Consider the following 11,053-nt stretch of genomic DNA (forward strand, 5'->3'; position numbering starts at 1 on the left):
CTGGGCTGGAAGAAGCACAAGCTGGAATCAAGATTGCTGGGAGAAATATCAATAACCTCAGATATGCAGATGACGCCACCCTTATGGCAGAAACTAAAAAGGAAACTAAACTAAACTAAACTAAAAAGGAACTGAAAAGCCTCTTGTTGAAAGTGAAAGAGGACAGTGAAAAGTTGGCTTAAAGCTCAGCATTCAGAAACTAAGATCATGGCATCTGGTCCCATCACTTCATGGCAAATAGATGGGGAAACAGTGAAAACAGTGTCAGGTTTTATTTTGGGGGGTTTCAAAATCACTGCATATGGTGATTGCAGCCATGAAATTAAAAGACGCTTGCTCCTTGGAAGGAAAGTTATGACCAACCTAGATGGCATATTCAAAAGCAGAGACATTACTTTGCCAACAAAGGTCCATCTAGTCAAGGCTATGGTTTTTCCTGTGGTCATGTATGGATGTGAGAGTTGGGACTGTGAAGAAGGCTGAGAGCCAAAGAATTGATGCTTTTGAACTGTGGTGTTGGAGAAGACTCTTGAGAGTCCCTTGGACTGCAAGGAGATCCAACCAGTCCATTTTAAAGGAGATCAGTCCTGGGTGTTCATTGGAAGTACTGATGCTAAAGCTGAAACTCCAGTACTTTGGCCACCTGATGTGAAGAGTTGATTCATTGGAAAAGATTCTGATGCTGGGAGGGATTGGGGGCAGGAGGAGAAGGGGACGACAGAGGATGAGATGGCTGGATGGCATCACTGACTCGATGGACGTGAGTCTGAGTGAACTCCGGGAGTTGGTGAAGGACAGGGAGGCCTGGCGTGCTGCGATTCATGGGGTCACAAAGAGCCGGACACGACTGAGCGACTGAACTGAACTGAACTTTGCATACTGCCCTTTTACCTTGTGACTTTGAAAAGTTTACTTCTTATATTTAGTGGTTGCTTTTTAGCTACTTATGGATTTTTCATGTAAACAGTCATGTCATATACAAAGAAAGACATTTTTACTTTTCCTTTCCTATTTCATATATATTTTTATTTGTTTCATTGACTAAAAGCTCCAAGTTTATATTGTTGAATAGAAGTGGTAGAAGTGTAGTCTTGGGTTTCTCTGGTGGCTCAAAGGTAAAGAATCCATCTGCCAATGCAGGAGACATGGGTTCAATCCCTGATCTGAGAAGATCTCACATGTTGTGGTGCAACTAAGCCCATGTGCCACAACTATTAAGCCTGTGCTCTACAGCCAGGGAGCCAGAACTACGAGTCCATGTGCTGACGCTACTGAAGTCCATGTGCCCTAGAGCCTCCTGTGCTCCGCAACAAGAGAAGCCACCTCAATGAGAAGCCTGTGTGCTGCAACTAGAGAGAGTAGCCCCTGCTCGCTGCAACTAGAGTAAAGCCCACACAGCCAAAAGTAAAAGCAAATAAAATTATTAAAAAGTATACAGTCTTGCCTATTCTGACAATCTCTTTACTTTAATTGGAGCATGTAGTTAATTTTTACTTTATTATTATCATTCATTCAAGGTTTGCCACTTAGCTATTTGTTTTCTATTCATCCTGTTTTGTTTTTTTTTTCTTCTTTCCTGACATTTTTTTGGGCTTGATCAAATGTTCTTAGAATTCCATTATAATTCAACTGTTGACATTTTAGGTATACTTTTTGAATTTTTAAATGTTTGCTCTATGGATTACAATATACATTCATTAACTTACCACACTCCACTGAAGAGTTAATATTTTTCTACTTCAGGTAAAATGTAATTACCCTGTAAACAATTTCATTCACCTCATACTGTCCTTTGTAGTACTGTTGTCAAATATGTTATATCTACATACATTACAAGCCCCATCATGCAATGTTACAATTTTGTTAATTAACTTTAATAAAGATAAAATATATAGTCTTTTTTCTTTACCCAAATATTTGGTGGTGGTTTAGTCACTAAGTCGAGTCCGACTCCTGCGACCCCATGGACTGCCAGGCCCCTCTGCCCGTGGTATTGTCTAGCTGAGAATACTGGAGTGGGTTACCATTTCCTTCTCCAGGGGATCTTCCCGACCCAGGAATCAAACCCAGGTCTCTTGCATTGCAGGCAGATTCTTTACTGACTGAGCTACAAGACAAGTCCTACCCATATATTTATCAGTTGTTTAATCAGAATTATAATCAATGAGGGGCAATCTAGTGGTTAGAAGACAAAGATGCTGCTAAGCATCCTACAACATACGGTATTGGCCCACTGAAAAAAGAATTATCCAGCGCACAATGTCAATAGGGCCAAAGCTGAGAAACTGTCTTAAAATGTATTATTTTTATCTGGTTGATAACTTCTTTATAGCTTTGGTTTTCAGTGTATTAACTGATATACCAACATAATATTGATTTTTTGTTTCCACTTTGTTTCCACTTATTCTGCTTTGCAGGGAGGTCTCTGCCTCTGTTAAATCTGTACTTTTTTAAAACCTGAACGTGAGAAATTTTTTAGCATGATTTTTTCAAATATTTTATGCCCAATTATCTTTCTTCTGTCCTTCTGGGACTCAATTACACTTATTTTAGATTGTCCCTTACACTTATTTATATTGTCCCTTAGGTCCATAAGGATTTGGTTTTCATCCTCTCTCTGTTCTTCAGACTGAATTATTTCTTTTGATTTGTCTTTATCTTAATTGAACCTTTTTTTTTTCTTCCTCCAAACTTCTGCTAAGCCTATACAGTGCATATTTTTTGGTGGATACTGTACTTTAAAGTTTCTATTGTTTAAGTTTATATTTCTTCCTGAAAGTCTCCATCTGTTCATTTTTACCTATTCCCCTTAAGTCCTCTGTTTTTAACTTTGTAAAAACAAAATCTTATTAAACACCAGGATAAAGAATCAATTAAAAAAACAGCTCAAAAAGATTAACTTGTACCTTGTTCAAGAGATAAATCTTGCAAAACATAAGGTTCCAATGTGGGTGTGCATTTGCTCATAAGATGGTGGCTTTTTGTTATTTAGTCATTAAGTTGTGTTTGACTCTTTGACGACCCATGCACTGCAGCCTGCCAGGCTCCTCCATCCATGGGATTTCCCAAGCAGGAATACTGGAATGGGTTGCCATTTCCTTCTCCAAGTCCTGTTTATTATAGTTATTTTAAGTTAGTCTTTCCTACTAACACTAACTTCTGGGTCATCTTGGGGTCAGTTTCTATTAATTGCTTATCCTCCTAATCATGGGTCATGTTTTCTTGTTTCTTCAACTTTCTAATTATTTTTGGTTATTAAATATTGTGGATGATATACTTGTAGATATTATGGATTATATCATCTTCCTCTGAAGGTTGCTAATTTTTATTGAGAAAGAGTCAACTTTTTTTATTATATTTATTTATTTTAATTGAAGGCTAATTACTTTACAATACTGTAGTGGTTTTTGTCATACATTGACATGAATCAACCATGGGTGTACATGTGTTCCCCATCCTGAACCCCCCACCCCACCTCCCTCCCCATCCCATCCCTCAGGGTCATCCCAGTGCACCAGCCCTGAGCACCCTGTATCATGCATCAAACCTGGACTGGCGATCTATTTCACATATGGTGACATACATCTTTTAATGCTATTCTCTCAGATTATCCCACCCTTGCCTTCTCCCACAGAGTCCAAAAGTCTGTTCTTTACATCTGTGTTGATAAAGAGTCAACTTTTATGAACTCAAACTTCAAATCACCTCCTCTGTTCTGGAAAGGAGTTACATCTCTTCACAGCTCTTTAGCCTTCCATCTGTTGTTTGCTGCCAAGGTCCCCTGGAGTCTCCCCCACACAAAGTTCAAGAGTCACTCAAGTGTATTTGGACTGAATTTACATAGAGATTTTTCTGTGATTTCCCCCTCACTTTCCAGCCTTGCTAACAGTTCTGAACTCTGTTCTCTGACTCCATAAGCTGGTAAGGCTGTATCTTTCTGTATAGACTGGCAATAAGGTGGGGTGGTACTAGGCAAAAAGTCACAGAAACATAAATTTCATCCAATACAGTTTTCCTCTTTCAAGGAACAGCTCTTCTTCAGTCTCTGCCTGCTTTTGGTTATTCTTCAGAGCCTTCAAATATTTTTGTTTCATATTTGATACAACTTTAATATCTGCAAGAAGGATAATCCAATACCAGTAATTTCACCAATACTGGAATTCCAATTATAATATTTAAATGTGATAGTTTTATTGCAAATAAAGATTATTATAGCCATATATATCTTGACATAGTCATCTCTTTAAATGTGATAGCTTCATTGGAAATAAAAATTATTATAACAACATATATCTCAACATAGCCATCTCTCCTACTCCTTATGCACAGCTGCCAGTACAAAGCAAACAATCAGTTTCTACATGACACTACTTCCATGCCTGAATAAGATTTTCCATAGTATAATGAAAATAATGAGGGTTTTGGAACCAGAGAAATCCTTTACTAGCTGCATAAACTTGAAAGATGATATACCCTTTTATGCTTTCCCACTTATATTATGAAAGTGGTCATTTAAAAATCACAAGGTCGTTAAGAAGATCAAATGTTTATATTACAAAGCATACAGTAAATGTTAAAAACAAATCTTGGTTCCTTTCCCTTGGACCTTTTCCTCCATTCAAACAGTGAAAACACAGGGAATTCCTATAACATGACAATCTTTTATTACTAGAAATGCAAATCAAAACTAAAATGAGGTACCACCTGACACCAGTCAGAATGGCCATCATCAAAAAATCTACAAACAATAAATGCTGGAGAGGATGTGGAGAAAAGGGAATCCTCCTATGCTGTTGGTAGGAATGCAAACCGACACAACCATTATGAAGAACAGTATGGAGAATACCTAAAAAAGTAGGAATAAATCTACCTTATGGCCCGGCAATCCCACTACTGGGCATATATCCTGAAAAAGCCTCAATTCTAAAAGACACAAGTACTCCAATGTTCAGTGCAGCTCTATTTACAACAGCCAGGACATGGAAGCAACCTAGATGTCCCTTGACAGATGAATGGATAAAGAAGATGTGGTACATATACACAATGGACTATTACTCAGCCATAAAAAAGAATGCATTTGAGCCAGTTCTATTGAGATGGATTAACCTAGAGCCTGTTATACAGAGTGAAGTCATAAAGAGAAAAACAAATATCATATACTAATGCATATATATGGAATCTAGAAAAATGGTACTAATGAATCTATCTGCAGGGAAGGAATGGAGACACAGATGTAAAGAGTGGACATGTGGATACAGTTGTGGAAGGAGACAGCAGGATTTATGCAGAAAGTAGCATTGACATATAAACACTATCATGTGTAAAGCAGATGGCTGGTGAGAAGCTGCTAGGTAACACAGGGAGCCCAGCCTGATGCTCTGTAAAGACCTAGAGGGGTGAGATAGGCGAGTGGAGGGAGGCTCTAGAAGGAGGGGATATATGTATAATTGTGGCCGATTCGTGTTGTTATATGGCATAAACCAACACAGTATTGTAAAGCAATTTTCCTCCAACTGAAAAATAAATTTTAAAAAATTACCATTTTTTACTAGCTATTCAGTTAGTAACATTTAATTAAGTTTAAGTTATAAGGATGAAAGAACACAAGGAGAGAGAACAAATCTCACTTTATGAACAAGCATGAGACAGCAGGGACTGTCCAAAGAGACACTGAGTCCAGGCAGGATCCACATCTCCACAGTTTCTCTGGTTAAGCAAGAGCACAGGGAGGAGGAAGGCTGGCAACACAGAGGCATCTTTATCACAGAATTTCTCCGTGAGTAAATGGGAAAGGTCTTTCTTTCTACGGATATAAGTGTGCAATAAAACACAATAATCTAACAAGCAAACCTGCTATTTAGAAAAGCAACACAGGTTTCAAAACTGAAATAAATGAAAAGGTAAATATGAAAAATAACTTTCAAAAATTAAATCACACATTTAACTAAATTTAAAAAAACTTATTGTGGTTCTTGTTTGTGAAAGTAAATTTTGTTCCTTATAAAAAACCCAAAAAGTTAAGAATCGTATAGGACTATATTTTATAATTTTTAAAGATTAATAAATTATGAAAATTTATCATGCATTTATATATAGTTTTACATGATTTTTAATATATGCATTATAGTTCCTGATATAAATATGACAATTTTTTTCTTCAGTCTGCAGACTATTGGGATTTTAGGTTATTTATAATTTTCAAAACTATAAATTATTCATAGATGATTTTACACACCTCTGATGATTTCTTGCCTTTGTCACTTGTAAATATAATCAGCATACAATTAATATCCTTACCTAAGCATTACTTAAAACGTTAACAAATAAGGGAACAAAGATGAAGCCTTATGAAGCACAGAAGAGGATGCATTCCAGACTGCATCAATTCATTATTGTTCCTTAAATATAGGTATGTTGCCATCTAATTGCATCATCTTCCGATTCATATTTCTCCATCTTTTCCACAAGCATATAGGAGACTTTATTATATCCAGCTTCACTATTTCTACAGAATTCATTTGACCTGTGTTTCTAGTATCCTATCACAAAAACATAATCAGACATCAACTCTTCTAAGTGAATTTGTATAGGTTTTCTTTTCTAAGTTTATTAGAGACCAACACAGTTGTTCTAAAGAAAGCAAAGTGTAAGTATTGCTTCCATAGACAGGAGAGAGCTGAGGAGGTAACTGCTGTGAGAAATAAGAAAGAATCAGAATTGTTAGTTTTTAAGACTCTTGTTATTACATAAGGTCATATAGTATACATGATTATACATTCTGAGTGTTAAAACCACTAAGAATAAGCTGAAGGAGAAAAGCCCGAAAATAAAAATGAACATATTTAAGTAATGACATGGTGTGTCTTTTGAATGTAATATTTTAATGTTTTTGACTGTTTTAATAGTCAAAATAGTGCTAGTCATAGTCATTTAATAGTCATAATAGTGCTAGTTATGATCATGTATCCACATCCATAAGCAGTGAATAAGAACAGAGGTATTTCCTTAGGTTTCTTAGTCAGGTCTACACCGGTGTAAACCAGAGGTCAGCAGAATTGTTCTGTAAAGAGCCAGATAGTAAATATCTAATCTCGTGGGCCACATAGTCTCTGCTGTAACTACTCAACTCTGACATTGTAGCACAACAGTATCATAGAGAACATGCAAACAAATGGATGTGGATGTATCCCAATAAAACTTTATTTTAAAACAACAGGTTGTGATTGTGGGCTGGATTGGCCCTGCAGTTCGCTGTCCACTAGTGTAAACAATGTGAACAAATGTCTAGGGCAAAATCATACTTAGCAATCTTCTGAACATGTCCTACAGCTACATACAGTGGGCAAGAAATACTGCATAAATCAGTGCAACTTTACTGCCTTATGACGTTACAAGAATCACAGTTTCATATACAGTGAATTCAGTATATAGTTGAAGCAATTGTTCTATATATCATCAAAACCTGAGAATGAGGTACCTGTGCATAATCACCAAAAGGCTGAGAATAAGCAATGCACTTCTCCAATGTGTGTTGTGATTCATTTCCCTGAGAGATTGTATCCAGAATGTTGCTTGCAATTCCAGTCTTCTGCACAGTGGTTTTACTTGCAGGGGCTTAAGGCAAAATCAATATATAAATTTTAGTTAGCTTGTTTTATTAATAATTACAGAGTACAAAACCCATTAATTCAGCATATTCTCAAGTAGAACACAAATTTTAGTTTGCCAGTAAAGATCTACATTTATTATTCTTGTGTGTGTGCTAAGTTGCTTCAGTTGTGTCTGACTCTGTGTGCCCTAAGGACTGCATTCCACCAGGCTCCTCTGTCTATGGGATTCTCCAGGCAAGAACACTGGAGTGGGTTGCTGTTTCCTCCTCCAGGGAATCTTCCCAACCCAGGGTCAAATTGGCAGGCAGGTTCTTTACCACTAGTGCCACCTGGGAAGCCCTTTATTATTCCTAGGGGAAAATATATATACAGTATATGATATTATCTAGTTTGTTTAAAACAACTAAAAATGGAAACCTGCTCTATGAGTAATAATCTTGATGGAAACATTTAAAAAGTATACATCTAATCTCTAAAGTGAGGCATTCAAAATGTAAATTAACCATTCTTATTAATGCAACAGTTGAAACCATCAAATTTTAGACCAGATAAAAATAGAGTAGGCATACCAGAAGCCTACTTCCTTGGTGGCTCAGATGATAAAGAATCTGCCCGCCATGCAGGAGACCAGAGTTTAATACCTGGGTTGAGAAGATACCCTGGGGAAGGGAATGTCAACTCACTCCAGTATTCTTGCCTGGGAAATCCCATGGACAGAGGAGCCTGGCAGGCTACAGTCTATGGGGTCACAAAGACTCAGACATGACTGAGTGACTAACACTTTCTTTCTTTCATACCAGAAGCACATTAAATTCTTTCTGGCTTTAAAAAATTATAAATTAATGGTTAGGTTCAAGAGGATACTTCATAAAATACAAAGAATGTATATTAAAAACAAAATTCATCTTTCATCTCTTTTCATCCAATTTTATTCTTTTTCCCAGAAGTAACAGCTTAGTATTTTCTCAGATTTAACATTATGCATTTACACATTCAAGTACATGCATAAAAGAATACATAGCTTTAAATAAACAAATGGAATCAATCTATGAACACATTTGTTTCTTGTATTCAACAATTTGCTTTAGAGATCATTTAATATTAGTATATGTAGTGCTTCCTCAACTATATATTTCACTTTATGACAAACTATTTAATCATTCCCCTATTGATGACCATTAAGGCACTTTCCAGTTTTTCATTATTGAAAACCAATGCTGCAGTGAATATCTTAGTGCCTAGAAAACAACACATTTGTGATTTTTTCCTTAAAATTATATTTGAATTAATAGTTTTAATTTACTAATTGAAGGCATTAGGAGGTCCTTTAAAAATGCAAATGAGAATTCCACTTCTGCCGATTATTAGTAACTAATATATTGAGAGTATTTGGCAAATACACTCAATATATTAGATAATGCAGAAGATTGAACTTCATATTTTAGAAATATGATTCTATATGTGTTATAAAGAATTATAGCACTGCCAAATAATTCCTTTATCCAATTATTTTCAATCATGATTCCATTATAACTCATAATGGAATCACAAAGTAATCATAATTTATAATGGAATCAATTATGCAATTCAATTATGAATCAAGCAATTCAATAAACATATGTTTAAGAAAATATTACGAAAGATGTTTTCCTTAAATAAAATAGAATGTACTTTAAAAGCTTTAATTATTCTTTCAATTTAAGGACTAAGGTCATAACTTAGACTTTAGCTGGTCAACAGGCATTATTTGCTTTCATTAAGTTAAAAATTAAAGTAAAATTCATTATGAAAAGTATTCAGTACAACTCCAAAATACTAATAGTGAGCTTCTCACTTACATGATAAGCACACACTGGGCAACACACTTGCCAAGTTCAAGTATGGATTTTTACTGAGCCGAATTTCTTTTGGTGGCTCTCCCAAGAGTGAAGTCTGATTCTTAGAGGCAGCCTATTTATCAAAAAAAGAGAGTGAGTGCTTAATGAGAGGTAAAAGAAAATTAAAATGCAGAAAGTGTAGAGAAATACTTATTCTTCAATAAATGTGGTTTAGTATAACAAAAATTTGTGAAACAATGTTTAAAGCTATAAATTTATGAAATATTTATGGATACTGATTAAAATGATCCATTTCACCTGCTACTATTTTTCCAATTAGTTTTTTAAAAAACCATTCTAGAACCATAGAACTTTAGAACTGAAAGAGAACTAAAGATCATCTTGTACAACCTTCTTATTTGAATCAGGAGAGAATTCATGCTCACAAGAAGAAACAAATCCCACACCTTATTTCTAGATCCCACAAGTTCCAACTAAGACTCAGTGCAGCCAAATAAATAAATATTAATAAATATTTTTTAAAATTACAAAATATTGCTGAAAGAAACTAAAGACATAAATAAAAGAACATCCTATTTTCATGTATTAGATTTAATTTTGTTAAAATTTCAATACAAACCAAAGGGATCTACAAATTCAATATAACCCCTATCAAAATTCTAACTTTTGTGGGCAGAAATAGAAGATTCAATCCTAAAATTGACATGAAATATCAAAGGACTCCAAACAGTAAAAATAATATTGAAAAAGATGAATGAGAATGGAAGGCTCATATTTTGTAAATTTTGAACTTATTACACAGCTGTAGTAATTGCAATACTATGATACTGGCATAAAGACAGACATATAAACCAAAGGATTAGGATAGCAAGCTCAGAAACAAATTACTGTATATATGATAAAATGATTTTCCATGAGTGTCAGAATTATACAGTGAGGCAGTCTTTTCAACAAAAATGGGAAAACTAGATATCCACATAAAAGAATGAAGTGGATCTTCATCAAACACCATATATAAAAATTAACTCAAAATGGATTGAAGACCTAACAGTAAGAGCTAAAACTAAAAATCTTAAAAGAAAAACTTAGGTAAAAAGCTTCATAATACTAGATTTGTCAACCATTTCTTAGAGATGAAAAAAAACAGAAGCCAAAAAAAAAAAAGACCATACGTTGGGCCACAAAACAAATGTTAACAAATTTAAGAGTACTGAAATCATATCAAGGGTTGTTCTGACTACCAATTCAGAGATATGTACAAATTAAATAACATACTCTTGAACAACCAATAAGCCAAAGAAGAAATCAGAGGAGACACCAAAAAGCATCTTGAGATAAATGAAAATGGAAACACCACAAATCAAAACTTATGGAATGCAGAAAAAGCAGCTTTAAAGAGAAGTTTATGGGTTTTTCTCGAATTGCGGTGGGAAGTTTGGGGTTATTCTTGAGTTATGATGGGGAACTCAGGGAGCCTCTCATGTTGCCCCAGGGAAGTAAAAAAAAAAAAAAGAGAAGTTTATGGCAATAAATGACTACATGAAGAAAAAAGAAAGATCTCAGAGAAAAAATCTAAATTTACACCTCAAGTTACTAGTAAAAGAA

General features: G+C 35.1%; 1 protein-coding gene across 1 annotated transcript in view; it reads right to left on the bottom strand.

Annotated features, from left to right (window-relative positions):
* The window catches only part of RAVER2 (ribonucleoprotein, PTB-binding 2), a 139,574-nt gene that overhangs the window by 40,224 nt on the left and 88,297 nt on the right, over positions 1-11,053 (bottom strand). Inside the window, exons 12-13 of the mRNA XM_010840220.1 lie at positions 9,449-9,560; positions 7,478-7,614 (exon numbers count right to left, since the gene is read on the bottom strand). Of these exons, the coding sequence (XP_010838522.1) occupies positions 7,478-7,614; positions 9,449-9,560 (249 nt within the window). The remainder of the gene's footprint in view (positions 1-7,477; positions 7,615-9,448; positions 9,561-11,053) is intronic.

The sequence above is a fragment of the Bison bison genome, unplaced genomic scaffold (assembly GCF_000754665.1).
Source record: "Bison bison bison isolate TAMUID 2011002044 unplaced genomic scaffold, Bison_UMD1.0 scf7180017846569, whole genome shotgun sequence".
In the NCBI taxonomy this organism is placed as follows: Eukaryota; Metazoa; Chordata; class Mammalia; order Artiodactyla; family Bovidae; genus Bison; species Bison bison.